General features: G+C 40.2%; 1 protein-coding gene across 1 annotated transcript in view; it reads left to right on the top strand.

The window, feature by feature from the left end:
- The window catches only part of abcd3 (ATP binding cassette subfamily D member 3), a 38165-nt gene that overhangs the window by 1605 nt on the left and 20653 nt on the right, over window positions 1-15907 (top strand). Inside the window, exons 2-6 of the mRNA XM_033028917.1 lie at window positions 5897-5930; window positions 6038-6136; window positions 12290-12378; window positions 14080-14149; window positions 14385-14482. Of these exons, the coding sequence (XP_032884808.1) occupies window positions 5897-5930; window positions 6038-6136; window positions 12290-12378; window positions 14080-14149; window positions 14385-14482 (390 nt within the window). The remainder of the gene's footprint in view (window positions 1-5896; window positions 5931-6037; window positions 6137-12289; window positions 12379-14079; window positions 14150-14384; window positions 14483-15907) is intronic.

Here is a 15907-nt window from a genome sequence, read left to right as displayed (position 1 = left end):
GTGATGCCACGAGCAGCCACATTGACATCAGCTCTGGAATTCAGCTATTTGGTCTGTTTTTGTATCATGAAGTATGGAAGAGAGTAGCCCTGTTGAAATCCAAGCAAAGCATTGGCACCCACATATCTGTGCTGAACATGATGCCAAGATAAACTACTCTCATCTGCTTGCATGTGATCCATGTCCCTCCAGTCCCTTTATATCCATGTGCCTATCCAAAAGCCTCTTCCACACTACTATGTAGGTGAGTAAGTGTTGCTTGATAGCACTGGAGGTGACACCTTTCACCACTTCTCTGAGAATTGATAGTAAAGTGAGCGGTGATTACTTGGATTGTCTTTGTTCTGCTTTTTGTAGATAAGCCATACTTGGGTACTTTTCTACATTATCGGGTATATGAGAATGTAATAACCAATGCAACAGCTTAGATAGAGGTGTGATTAGTTCTGAAACACAATTCTTCGGAACACCAAGTCCTCTTCTCAGGAGGGACAGGGCACAAATTTGGAATCATTGAATGATTTAACACAAAAACAGGCCTTTCAGCCCAACTCGGAGACCAAGATGCCTTGTCTAAACTAATCCCCTTTGCCTTTGTTTAGCATATATCCGTCTGATCATTTCCTATGAATGTACCTGTCGAAAGTACTTTTAAGTGGTCATTGTACCTCTCTCAACTACATCTGGCAGCTCGTTCTGTATACCCACCAACCTCTGAAAAAGTTGTACCTCGGGTTCTTATTAAATCTTTCCCTTCTCCTATTAAACTAATGCCCTCTAGTTCTTGATTCCTCTACCTGTGGAAAAGGAATGGGCATTTATCCTATCTATACCCCTCATAATTTTATACACCTCTATAAGATCACTCCTCTACCTACTGCGCTTCAAGGAATAAAGTCCTCCATCCCTCTCTCTCCTATAGTTCTGCCCCTTGAGTCCTGTCAACATCCTTGTAAATCTTCTCTGCACTCTTTTCAGCTTAATAGTATCCTACAGCAGGGTGACTGAAAATAAACACAATACTACAAGTGTGGCCTCACGAACATCTTGCACAATTGTAATATAATGTCAGAATTTCTATACTCAATTCTTTGACTGACGAAGGCCAGCATGTCAAAAGCCTTCTTCACCACCCTATCTACCTGTAACACAATGTTCAGGGAACTATGTTCTTGTACTCCTATATCCCTCTGATCAATAACACTCCCTGCATCCTACTGTTCACTGTGAAGGTCCTGACCTTCCCGCAGATAATTAAAAAGGCAGATACCCCCAAGGAAGTTGGCAATGACACTATGGCCACAATGGCATACAGAAGGCTTCTTTCTGGCTATATGACTTCTATGTAGGTTTCAGCTTGTAAGTTTGGGTTTCTGCTTCTATATAAATCCTCATACAATCCTGACCCCAGTCTTGATCCTGACTCGCGTTCCACTTGCACGCCCAGCCTATGCTCCGAAGCCTGGCTCCAAAAGCAAACCTACCCATGTTCCTGACCAACCTCATGGGAAAATTGATCCACAGATGGTAAGTTGGTGGATCATGGGATCTGAGTGTTCTCCATGCCAGAATACGATGGCTGCCCTGCCGACAGTCTGTTCGTCTTTCACTCTTTTTGTTATTTTTTAGTTTGTTAAAAGTTTTGTTTTAATGTTCTTCGGTTTGTTTTATGTGGGGGGAGGGGGGAGAGGATCGGAGGAAACTTTTTTTCAGGTTATTACCTTCCCGGAGATGTGATCAATTTTCGTATCACATTCTCCGGGCTCTGCGGCCTACCATCGATGGAGCTGGAAGCCTCCTTGGACTGTCGTGAGCCCCACCGCGGGACGTGGACTTAACATCGGAGCTGATCCCTTGCCTGGGATCGCGACCACCGCGGAATCAACATCAAGGGCTCGCAGTCTCGGGTGAGGCCGAGTCGGGTGCTCCAACGTCGCAGAAGGTTCACCAGCTCCGACGCGAGGTTCGATCGTCCAGCGCGGGGGAGCTGACATCCCGCCCCCAATGCAGGAGCAGATCGCCTCGACACGGAAGGCCAGAACGCCGCCGACTACGGGAGTTGAGAACATCCCGTCAATGGGGGCTCGAGGCCCACGACCGAGGAAGAACTAAGGGAAGGACTTGAACTTTATTTCGCCTTCCATCACAGTGAGGAATGTGTAGGAGTCACTGTGGTGGATGTTCATGTTAAAATGTGTTATTTGAAGTGATCTGTTACTTGTAATTGTATGACTGACCTGGCCAATGAAATTCCTCGTATGTTGCAAAACATACTTGGCAAATAAAGTGTGATTCTGATTCTGTCTGGTCCTCTTGCTTTTGCTCTACACTTTGCTCATATCTACGTCTTGATATAATGTGGTGCAAACAATTTCTGCTGAAGTGGCTTCTATGGAAATGTGAATCTCAGGATGATGCCATAATGGATCATTCATTCACTACTTCCTGCTGAATGTGGTTGCAAAGACCTCTGTCTCTTTCGTGACACTTGTTAGATGGGCTTCACAATTATTGAAGATGGTGATGTTTTTGGTGATTCTGTCACCCAGTTAATTGCTTACTATTATTTATCATTAGATTTGGAAGGATTGCAAAGGTATATGCTCCAGTGATTGTGGCTTGCCTGGCTTTGTCAGTGACATAGAAACATAGAAAATAGGTGCAGGAGTAGGCCATTCGGCCCTTCGAGCCTGCACCGCCATTCAATATGATCATGGCTGATCATCCAACTCAGTATCCTGTACCTGCCTTCTCTCCATACCCCCTGATCCCTTTAGCCACAAGGGCCACATCTAACTCCCTCTTAAATACAGCCAATGAACTGGCCTCAACTACCTTCTGTGGCAGAGAATTCCAGAGATTCACCACTCTGTGTGAAAAATGTTTTCCTCATCTCGGTCCTAAAAGATTTCCCCCTTATCCTTAAACTGACCCCTTGTTCTGGACTTCCCCAACATCGGGAACAATCTTCCTGCATCTAGCCTGTCCAACCCCTTAAGAATTTTGTACGTTTCTATAAGATCCCCCCTCAATCTACTAAATTCTAGCGAGTACAAACCGAGTCTATCCAGTCTTTCTTCATATGAAAGTCCTGACATCCCAGGAATCAGTCTGGTAGACCTGCTGTTTTATCTCGTTAGGATGCATGTTATCCTGTTTTGCAACTTCAAGTTGAAACCTCATTTTTAGGTACACCAGCTTGTGTTCCCAGTAAGCTGCCTCACCCACTGAGTTTCTCCAGCATTTTTGTCTACCTTCTGTTCCCAGTAAGCTCTTTATACTTTTGTTGGCCCCATGACTGGATTGTAATGTAGACTGAGGGATATACCAAGCTGTGAGCTTACAGATCCCAAGAACCGGGTGATCCATAGCATCATTGCTCAATCTATGTATTGGTACATTTAATTGCAAACAGTCTCTGTGCATTAGGTTGGGTATCCTGACATAAGTGATTCACCTACTGTCTCCTCAAAGATTGATATTGAGATTGAAGAATCCTGAACACCTTTATGTAACAACCTTATGTCTGACTAATTTCAATCTGCCGTATTTGCCTCCAGCTACTTGTCTAGGACCTCCTGAAGCCTGCTACTATCTTGTTTATAGTGGCATTATTTATCTACAAGTTTTGCATTGTCTAATATGCCCAGTACTGTATACCCAACCCACTATATATACAAAATATCTGTTGGCTTAATAATAGCTCTTTAGAACACCACAATCTACCTGGTAGACACAAAATGCTGGAGTAACTCAGTGGGATAGGCAGCATGTCTGGAGGGAAGGAATGGGTAACTGAAGATGGGTCTCGACACGAAACGTCACCCATTCCTTCTCTCCAGAGATGCTGCCTATCTCGCTGAGTTACTCCAGCATTTTGTGTCTACCTTCGATTTAAACCAGCATCTACAGTTCTTTCCACCACAATCTTACCTCCTTCATTCAAGAATATTGCATTGTCATGTGAACCAGGACTGGAACAATGATATTCTTACTTCCTGCAGATTAGGCAACAACACATCAAATAAATATGCAATAAATAAATACTCAGTTGTTCAAGCTAAAGTAGATCAAGGCAAAGTACATAGCGAGATCTTGGTACAAAGTTCATAGTAGTTCTGTGCCGAGGTAGGGTTGTGGTTCGGGTTGTGCTGGGTTGTTCAGGATCCCAATGGTTGATGGGAAGAAGCTGTTCTTGAACCTGAAGATAATGGTTCTCAGGGTCCTGCACCTCTTTCCTGATGCAACGAGAAGAGGGTGTAGGTCTTTGATATTAGTAGCTTTCTGGAGAGCTAATTTGCCTCTTCTTGTCATTAGAATGTCTGACCTTTAGATACCAGGATTACCTCAAGAAACCCTCAAGTCATCTGGTAGCATATTCAAGGAAGATTGAAAGATTACGGCAAGAATTTTGCCTGCTGCTGAGTAATCATCCCATATGCATGGTCTTGGCATCACTGACCAGGTCAACATTAATTAACCTGTCCCTTGAGAAGATGATGGTGAACTGCCTTCATGAATTGCTGCCGTTTTGTTGGTGCAGGTATTCCCACGATGCTGTTGGGTGGAGGTTACTAAATATAGTTCCAGAAATGATATCCTTCCAAGTCAGGACAGCAAGCACTTTGTAAGCAAGTCTATAGCTGTAGGTGTTCCCATAAGTCTGTTGCCTTTGTTCTTGGGTTTGAGAGATACTGTTGGAGTGCTCTGGTTAAATATTTCATTTTGTAGTTGGTGCACACTGCAGCAACTGTGTGTTGGTAATGATGGGAATGAATAATTAATGGTATTGCTTCGACCTGTTGGTGTTGAGCTTCATAAGTGTATTTGGTGCTGTATTCATGTGGGTAAATGCAGCTGTGGTAAGATGATGTTGAAGGGAATGAATGTTTAGGGTGGTGGCAGTGTGGATACATACTGATATTGTGGCACATTTTATATATTTGTAATCAGCTTCTGCACTGTGTTCTTCAAATAACAAAACTAATAATTTAACCTTTTATGGTTTTAGTTTAGTTTAGAGGTACAGTGTGAAAACGGGCTTTTCGGCCCACTGCGTCCGCACTGACCAATGATTCCTGCAAACTAACACTGTCCTACACATTTTAGGGACAATTTACATTTATACCGAGCCAATTAACCCACAAACCTGTCCATCTTTGAAGTGTGGGTGGATCTCAGAGAAAGCCCGCACAGGTTACAGGGAGAATGTACAAGCTCCGTACAGACAAGACAGGATCGAACCCGGGTCTCTGGTGCTGAAAGGCAGTAGGTCTACCACTATGCCACTGTGCTGCATCACTCTTTCCCAATGCTAGATAGCATGACTGCCTTTTTACAATTTGTTGCAATCATCTAGTTATCACTATAGGTTTGGATTCCAATTTAAAGTTATATTTGTATTTTCAGTGAATCGACTATTCATTAGACTCCTCTCATTACCTGCTTTTTCAACTGACTGACTACAAATTCTTCCTGCGTGGGAAGTCTGAGGTTCAAGAGTGAAATTGGGGAGTTAATTAGCCATTGGTGGGTTTTAGTTGGTGGTTGGAGCCCATTAGATTCAGATGTTATAAAAAGAATGAGTGACATAACAAAGGAATGAAAGTCAAGCAAGAGGGAAAAGTAGGTGATGACATGTATTTTGAAAGTGGGAGTGAAGAAACTGGACAAGCAGGCTGAATTGCCATGCCCTTGACACTGGTAATTCAGAAATGTGTTTGAAAATTCAGAAAACAGGATGGATGATAAAGGAAAGAGAGGGGCTCATATTTATTTTTCTAGACAACAATTTTGTTAACACCCATTGAAAAGATGGAAATAATGCTAACATGCTTTATTCCTAAATATGGAAGTTTCTAGTTTACACTTTAAATTATAAATCTTTTGATTACAGTAAGCTTGATGGAAAAGTTTCTGTACATGGTGAGGTGAGTCAATTGAGAAAATACACTGCAATTTTAGTTATTCATTTAAACAGCCTTGATTGCTCGATTTAGTTGCTTAGCAATAGTGTACCCTGTCTTCTTTTCTCCAGAAAGAAGGAAAAAAAGAAAAAGCAGTTGTAGATGGGGTTTTCTTTGGAAGGATATGGCAAATTTTGAAGATAATGGTACCTGGAATGATTTCGCAAGAAGTAAGTATTTCATATTTATTCAATTGAATAATGTTATGTAGCAGTTTCATAAATTGGGCAAATTAAAGTGGCACAATTTACTTTTGTGAATTATATTAAATGACATGATACACTTGCTTCTTCATAGATTGGGTAAGTAGTTCATCTGTGGCATTTCTTTCACTTAGGGAGTAATAACAGTTTATTGCTGATTTCTTTTTCTATTAGTCAAGCGACCTTGCAGGCAGGTGGCTAAAGAAGATGCAAAGATCTAATGATAAGAACAAATCCTCAATTTAAGTTACATTCAGATTTGTTTTGATTATTTAAGTGAATAAGAATTATTTTAATCATCAGAATACCATTTCAATCAGTAATGCCCGGAGATTTGCTGTTGGCCGCTGACAATTTAATGAACAGCGTTTGGATATATGTTAATCAAAGTACTTTAATTGTTGTGAATTAATTTAGAATTAAGTTGAATTTCTGCTCTTTCTCTTTGGGCATGTTCACCATTTTGTAATATCAAACTAATTTGATTGTAATCTCAACTCCACATTCACTTCTGTCTGCAGTAACCTCTCACCTCCTTGCTTGTCAAGTATCTATATACCTTGCCTTAAAAATATTCAAAGACTTCTTCCAGTGCACTTTATTGGAGAAAGTTCCACTGTTTTGCAATCCTTGGGAGAATAAAAATTGCTTTATCACTGTCTTAAATGAATGATTCCATAATTTTAAACATGACGCCTCATTCTCAATTCTTCCATGTCTACTCTCTTGGACACAAGTTTCTGAAATCCAATTTCTGCAAGCGATTTGGACTAATTTAAAAATGTTTGTAATTCTAATGTTGGTTACAATAAAGTAAGTGCCGTGTAGTGAAGATGAAGTCACAAGTACCTGTCCATAGACGTTAAGATACAGTTTGTGTAGGAAGGAACTGTAGATGCTGGTTTACATTAAAGATACACACAAATTGCTGGAGTAACTCAGCGGGTAAGGCAGCGTCTCTGGAGAAACGGAATAGGTCTGTAGAAGGGTTTTGATCCAAACCGTCGCCTATTCCTTTTCTCCAGAGACACTGCCAGACTAGCTGAGTTACTCCACCATTTCATGTCTTTAAGGTACAGTTAGTTGTGTTTCTAACTCGTGTTATAGAAAATCGTGTTTATAAAATCAATTGTGTCAGTGGTTAAGGATTTGAGAATTTCAGACTCGCTAAGGCAAGGTTATTGTTTCAAAAATAAACATTTTCTTAATAGCTATACTTTTAATTTAGTTACTGCAAGCTAAAAATACTAACCACTGTATTGCATTGTTTAATAGAAATACATTGCAAAAGTGTCAATAGGAGTGATTGCTTGTCAATTTCAATGGCCTCCTGGTTGAAGTAGTTCAGAGATGATGCTGTCTGACCTCTGTGGGGAAGTGACATGTTGTTGATGTTTTTTCTCCCGACAGCTTTATGTTCAATTTCAAATGTAACATTTAAGTGGTTCTCTATTTCCCGAATGAAAGTGTGTTATCATGATCATATTGAATGGCGGTGCTGGCTCGAAGGGCTGAATGGCCTACTTGTATTTTCTGTTTCTATGTAAAACCAATTCGGCTCACATAATTCAAAAGGTTTTCCGTATTCATCATTCACATTTTATCCATTTGCATTATGTTCCGAGGACCATCAAATGGGACTTAAACTGTCAACTTTCTGAATCACATATGGGTGTTAATTACTATGTCATGCCAATGTGTTTATTCTCAAATTTTGAAAAATACTGGGGTTTTCCACTTGGAATTGTGACTCCTTCTTTCACTTAAAACAAAAATTTGAGTTTCCCCAGCAGATGTTTGTTGATTTTATTTTACATATTGACATTGATGGTTACTTAAAAATAATAGTGACAGCGTCAATATCAACTATCATTCATCCTTGAACTTCACTGGTTTGATGTTGAGCCTTTTATCCCTTCTACCTTAAAAGGTGTTTAATCCTTCCGATATATAGTCATTAACGCAGCGTATGTATGTATGTATTCTGAGCACCAGATCCTTCAACAAAGCTCCAAATTATTTGCTTATGTAATGATACGAGTAGCCTCCTGTGGAAGATCGCAAGATAATTAAGAAAGGGAAAGATGATTTGGCCTATGTTGGTTCATCCTTCAGAATGACCCTAAAATTGTATAATCCAATCAGTTGTGAGGTAACATCATCGTTCTTGATTTGTGCTGCTTTATTTGTTAATCCAATACCTTCAGTAAAGAATAATCTAAGTTTTTCAGTACTAAAGGAGTATTTTATTTGTCTGAATGTGTGGCTCAATTTATTTTATAATTATCCTGATGTTCAATCCTTTCCCCCATATAGCAAACAGTCACAGTATCTCTCGGTGTATAGTTCTGGAGCTGCTTTTTGCAGCTTGGGTATTAAATGTGCATCGAAAGGTTTAAGAGAAATTGATGAAATAAAAAATGGGGATGATTCCAACATTGGAAGTACAGCCAATTTTTTAAAACCCATAGGATATTGGTGATAGGTGGAATTCATTGCAAGCATTAAGTGATTTTTTTTTTGTGGAAAAATTATAATCAATATCACTAACTTTTTTTGTAGCAGCAGAACAGGGTTATGAGTTGTAAAAATAAATTAAAGACTTTATACTGATGAGGCATTTAAAGAAAACTCGGTTTCTTGTTCTTTCTCCAGATCTAATATATCGAAATAATAAGTATTGCTATTGAGGGAGTGCAGCGTAGGTTTACAATGTTAATTCAGGGGATATGGGGAGGAGGCAGGAACGGGGTACTGATTGGGGATGATCAGCCATGATCACATTGAATGGCAGTGCTGGCTCGAAGGGCCGAATGGCCTACTCCTGCACCTATTGTCTATTGTCTAATGTTAAACCTTAATCAGACCTGAATAAAAATGTAACACCAAGCTCCAGACTAAACGATTTTGAGGTTTTACTGTAAATTTACCAGCATGCAATTGTGAAAATGTAACATGAAAGCTTTATTTTGTCAGAATTATTTTTGTCTCAGTTGGTGGTGGGGTGAGATATGGGACATTACTAATAAATGGATGTGCTTAAAAATAATGGGCAAGCTATTAGATGTTTGTAGACTGTTAGCAGCAGTGATGTATCGGATTGAGAGATGATTGGAAGAAGGTTCAGTGTGCGAGGGTCTGAACAGAGTGACACATAGGTCGAGGTCGATCCTTGTTATGGGCGCTATTGGGTTGATCCTTATCTTGGGTGCTGTTGGGATATAGAGTCGGCACCTGCTCCTCATGACGAAGGATTGGTTTGGGTAGTGTACGTTTTTCCCATATCCTAAAGGTTCAGGACACTTGGCAACTGTAACCGGGGGATCGGTGAATTGGAGGAGTTTTGATGGGCATGTACAAGAGAATTGGGTATGAGAAAATAATTAGGTGACTGGGATTGATTGGGTTGCTATGGGACCTAACAAAGACTTGATGGTGGGGACCAAATTTCTTCCTTCTCAGTCACAAGGCAATAGGAAATAATAAGAGTTAATCGTGTTATAGGTGTACAAGGCATTGAGGTGACCACATCTGAAATATTACTTACAATCCTGGTCGCCACACTATCAGAAAGATTTAATTGAGTTAGAGATAATTGTTTCTGGGTTTAAGAAGGAACTGCAGATGCTGGAAAATCAAAGGTAGACGAAAGTGCTGGAGAAACTCAGCGGGTGAGGCAGCATCTATGGAGCGAATGAAATAGGCAACGTTTCGGGCCGAAACCCTTCTTCAGACTGATGTAGGATGGGGGAGAAGAAAGGAGAAAGGAAGAGGAGGAGCCAGAAGGCTGAGGGAGAGCTGAGAAGGGGAGGAGACAGCAAGGGCTACCGGAAATAGAGAAGTCAATGTTCATGCCGCTAGGGTGCAAACTACCCAAGCAGAATATGAGGTGCTGCTCCACCAATTTCCAGTGGTGCTCACTCTGGCCATGGAGGAGGCCCAGGACAGAAAGGTCGGATTCGGAATGGGAGGGGGAGTTGAAGTGCTGAGCCACAGGGAGATCAGGAATCTGACCTTTCTGGCCTGGGTCTCGTCCATGGCCAGAGTGAGCTCTCCCTCAGCCCTCTGGCTCCTCTTTCATCTCCCCCCCCCCTCCCTCGCACCCTATATCAGTCTGAAGAAGGGTTTCGGCCCGAAACATTGCCTGTTTCTGGGTTTGGGTGATTGAGTTTTGAGAAGAAACTGGATAGGCTGGCGCTGTTTTTCCTGCAGAGGAGGAGACTAAGGGATGACCTTACAGAGGTTTATAAAATCATAGAACTAATTAGATTGCACCCCATGCTTCTGGCATGGACTTGATGGGCTGCATGGTTATTATTATGACAAGAAAACAAGAACAAGGAGAACCTTTACACAGATATGAAAATGGGAATGAATGGGAGTATTGTAAATATGTATTAACTTTGCACGAGGAATTCATATCCAGGATTATTTGTTGAGGCAGAAATATTGTTCACCATTTAAGATTATATTGGTGAGGTAGATGAAGCAAAGATATTGAAGCAATGGCAACTGCTTGTATAGGTCCAATCAGTAAAGGCCACTTACATTAAGGATTAATGTTAACTTGACCTGGCTGAGCAAAATTATTAGTAGACACAAAATTCAAGAGTAACTCTAGTAAGACTGCAGCTTCTCTTGAGAGAAGGAATGGGTGACATTTCAGGTCGAGACCCTTGTTCAGACTGAAAGTCACGGGAAAGGGAAATGAGAGATATTCTCTTCCTGGTTTTTAATTTCTGTGTTTCTTTATAATTAAACTGCAGAAATAAAAAATAGCAGGCACAGTATTATATTTAGTATGGAAAAGCAGGACAAAGTGGGAATGTTTTATAAATGCATTAACTTTGTGCATGGACAAAGTTTTGAATATTCAAACTGAAAAAGGTCCCAACCTGAAATGTGGCTATCCATGAACTCCAGAGATGCTGCCTGACCCACTGAGTGACTACAGCACTTTGTGTTCTATGCAACATTCAGAAAATATTGTTTGCATGTCCAACACCAAATTCCTAAAACAGGCACACCAGGTTCAGTTACTGCCAGAGATTGCCTGAGAACAGAGGAAATGTTTCAAGAACGTTCTCAAAGTCTCTGAAAAATGTAATATCTGCACTTACTTGTGAGAATTCCTGCTCGGTTACTGAATAAAATACAGAAAGATCATCAAGCAGGGCCCAGAGTATCTCATTTACCATCAGTGGTACATAGAGCCCAATGCACCATCTCCTATGCAGCCCCCTCACCCCCCCCCCCCTCCCTTCCCCCCCCTAATCTGCTCTGAGAAGTGGCAGAATCTACAGATCCCACAGAGGTTTCAGTAGTCACTTCAGAACCAGTTGGGTCAAGGCTTACCGTCTTGAGGGAGTGCCTGCAAAGAAAAAAATCACAGCGACAATAGTTGTGAACAATCAAAGGACTGTTTTTCATTGTCTCAAATGTTTCACGATCCTTCCTGAAATGTAATCTATATCTGAGAATTTATTCCCAAATACTAAGCTATTGAGAAACCATTTAAAATTAAAATGAGCCCTTTAAAACCATTTAAAATTAAAATGAGCTGTACCAACCAAACATCTAACATTCTTGCATGTTAATATTTGCCATGACTTCCTTTTTATATATAATATATAATTTAATATATAAAAAGTTAACTGATATGTACAACACATTTATTTAAATCAAGTGAAAGATACTGTAAATATTGGAAATCTGAAATAAAATATTCCAGAAATACGCAGCAGGTGGTGAGAGAAAGAGATTTAGTTTTGGGTTAATGACCTTTCATCAAAACTGCAACTTTATTTATTTACTTGTAATTAAAACTTTTGGGGAAAAAGCTTTAAATTAAAGTTCAAATAAATGTTTATTTAAATTTGATTTCTATTTGAATATTAATTATAGTCAACAATTTAATTTATGATTTGCTTTTAATTTAATTTATGATTTCTCATTTATAATGTGCTTATTTTTAAAAGTCACTTGGTTTAATTGTATTAGAATGTCATTTGATGAAGATGAGAACCTTTGGAACCAATAGACAGAGGTGGTGGGGGTGGGGGGGGAATTTTTCTTTGAGCACTTAAAAGCTTACTTGAATGCTTATTTTACTAATTCTAGTCTGCCTACTTGTTACTCATTGCGGTGATGCTTGTTGCTCGAACCTACTGTGATGTCTGGATGATTCAAAATGGAACCATGATTGAAAGGTATGTCTGTGGAGCTTGCAGCGTCGCAATATCTGCACTTGTGTACTCTAAACAGGAATAACTCGGAAAGGAGCAATGAACTGCTAGAAAAACAACGAGTGGGCAGACTGGGCAAACTGAGTCAGGAGGGGGAAGTCAGGCTGGTAGATGATCGGTGGAAATATAAGACAAGAAGAAATAGGCAAATTATTTGGGTGGGGGATAGGAGGGAGAAGAGTAGCGACAGAAAATGGAACCAGATAAGGGAGGGATGATGGACAGGTGGAATGAGATGGTGCGAGCATTGTGTGTCTATGCAATGAGAGGGGAGAGATGGAAGAGGTGAACAATGAGAGAGAGACCCTGGGTAAATATGAGGTGCCGTTTTTCTTTTTGGCTTCACTGGCAGTGGAGGTAAATTGGTGTGGGAATAGAAGGGGTAGCTGAAATGGCACGCATTTGGAAGCTCAATATGGCTGTTGTGGATAACACATATGCTCTGCAAAACAGTTGCCTAATCTATGCTGGTTCTCGTCAATATAGAAAAGTCCTACATCCATCCCTTTCCCTCCACAGATGCTACTTAACTTGCTGAATTCCTCCACTGCTTTTGTTTTCGATTCCATCATCTGCTGTCTATTTAATCTCTATAAACTCAAAGAAACTTTTAATTACTTAATTGTCTCTAAATTATCAGAGAGTTTGCTTAAAATCTAGGACCGAATGAGATGTTTCCCTTAACTACCTGGCAGTCTGAAGCCAATATCTGTGGCTTATGGTAAAAATTCCATTCCCTAGCCACTGACTCCATTCTTTTCCATGGCCATTGTCTGAAGCTGAATCATACCATGCATAATCTTGATCTCACAGCTACAATTGACTACAGTCGTCCTTGGACTCGAGAGTACCCACCACGACAGCTGCCTATTTCCAACTCCATAATGTCACTCGCCCTTGGCCTTGCCTCAGCCCATCCGCTGATAAAATCCTTATTGCCTTTGTTAACTTTAACCATAACTGTTCTAATGCATTCTTAAATAACTCCCACAACCATGTGCTACTTTAAGTGAAGTATAAAGGCTCATTCATAAATCAGTCATATGCTTGTTCCCAGTTGAGCAGTACTATTTTCAAAATCCCATCCTTGCTTGTTTTCAAATCTAATTTAAAACAAGTATGACTCTTCTTCCACCCCCCCCCCCCCCCCCCCCCCCCCCCCTGTCGAAATAAGATTCTATCAGCTATTCATACAGTCATGATCCACAGTAACAGGGCCTGTGCTTTAACATGAAGGATTTACATTATAAGCAAGTGGGTGTAATGATTCAGAGTGATGTTTGTTGTATATCCAGTCCTTGCATCGCTTATTTTGTACATATGTATCATTTCTTTGTGAAATAAAATATTTAAATTTTATGTATTTAAAAAGTCCTCTCACCTGATATTTTCCCCTGTAAACTACAGTATTACAGTATAATTGATGTTGGTGTGTAGTATTGATTGCATATTGTTGAGCAGGATTTGGATATTGAGTAAATGAATATTCATGATGCAAAATACGTGCAACTTATCTTAAGGCAGCACTTGCACATGATAATGACTGAAGATCTTCATGCCAATTTTGTAGCCCTTCTCTGAGAATATATGTTTTCATCAACATTTATGTTTGCATTTTATGATTTTGGCTCTAATCTCAGTCTCTATGCATGTTACTGTTTCCAGTGCAATTATTGGTCGGAGCACCAAAGATTTCAAGAGATACCTATTCAACTTTGTTGCTACAATGCCAGCTGTAAGTTTACTTTTAGTTATTTGCTGTATTAATAGCGGTAGATTGTTAATGGTCATTAGTGAGCACTCGCATTGCAGTGACTACATTCCTAACATTGTTTACTATACTTTGTAATCAATAAAATTTTAAAGATCATAATTGATCTTCACTTAGGATATTTTTGCCCTCTAAGTTATAGTTAGTGTTTCTTAAATTCTGCTTTGAGTTGATTTGTTCTCTAACTGTATTACTTCAGATATCTTTGGTAAATAATTTCCTGAAAGTGGGCTTGAATCAACTGAAGCTTCGATTCCGAGTTCGGCTCACCACTTACCTGTATGAGGAGTATTTAAAGTAAGTTCTTGGCATTTGTAACCACATATAGTGGTTGTTATTTTTGTACAGATATTTAGTGATCTCTATTTAAGAAATGATGTTAATACATTGGAAATAGTTCAGAGAAGGTTTACTATGATAACCAGAAATGATGAGTGGTCTTATGGACAAGTGGATTTGTACAACTGGAGGTGAGAGAAAGAAGGGTGATTTGATTGAAACATAACATCTTGAGAGGGGTGTGGAGGGAATGTTCCTTGTTTTTTGAGAATCTAGGACTACGAGTCACTGGTCAGGAAATAAAAGCTGTTATTCCATTTAAGACAAATGAGGCAAAATGTTTCTCTCGGAGGATCAAGAGCCTTTGAATTCTGTCTTGGAAGTAACACCTTAGATTAATTTTAAGTCGTCAAGAGAGTTCTATTGTCATGTGTCCCAGATAGGACACAGAAATTCTTGCTTGCTGCAGCACAACAGAATATGTAAACATAATACAGAACAGGTGATAAAAGTTCATATATACCGTATGTACACAATAAATTTTAATAGACAAAGTGCAATAGACTGTTATTGTTCAGAGCTTGTTTGATGTTGTATTTAGTAGCCTGATGGCTGTGGGGAAGAAGCTGTTCTTGAACCTGGATGTTCCAGATTTCAAGCTCCTGTACCTTCTACCTGATGGCAACAGAGAGATGAGTGTTTGGCCAGGATGGTGTGGGTCTTTGATGATGCTGGCTGCTCCCCTTTTGAGGCAGCGACTGCGATAGATCCCTTCGATGGTGGGGAGGTCAGAGCCGATGATGGACTGGGCAGTGGTCACAACTTTCTGCAATCTTTTCCGCTCCTGGACAAGTTGGCGAACCAAGCCACGATGCAGCCAGTCAGAATGCTCTCTGCAGTGCACCTGTAGAGGTTCGAGAGAGTCCTCCTTGACATGCCGACTCTCCGTAATCCTCTCGGGAAGTAGAGGTGCTGATGTGCCTTCTTTATAACTGCACCAGTGTGCTGGGACCAGGAACGATCTTCGGAAAGGAAATGATAAGCAAGGTGTAAACTAAACATAAGAAGCGAGGAATGTGGAACTGACATTACAATCATATCAGTTATAATCTTATGTCATATTTAGTGCAGAGTCTGAAAACTAATTTCTACCTCAACACATGGGAAGAGTCATGTTTTGGTATTAAACCTTAATCTATCTTAAATTGCCACTGATAAGCAAATTCCATCAGTTTGTTTTAAACAGATGTTGAGCCCAGAATTGTGTTGCGTAGTACAGGTTCCCCACCGATTTTTCTGGAACCCCTGGTTCCAGAGCCCTGCTGTATTATCTGTTTTGGCGGATCAACAAAGATCATGGCCTCAGAAGTTGACTCTGGGAATGAATCTGCCGGCTTTGGCCATGCTGTCATTCCAGAGCCCTGGCTGCCTGTGTCAAATTCG

This window comes from Amblyraja radiata, chromosome 10, assembly GCF_010909765.2.
Source record: "Amblyraja radiata isolate CabotCenter1 chromosome 10, sAmbRad1.1.pri, whole genome shotgun sequence".
NCBI classification, from domain to species: domain Eukaryota; kingdom Metazoa; phylum Chordata; class Chondrichthyes; order Rajiformes; family Rajidae; genus Amblyraja; species Amblyraja radiata.
This window is presented reverse-complemented; position numbering and strand designations above follow the sequence as displayed.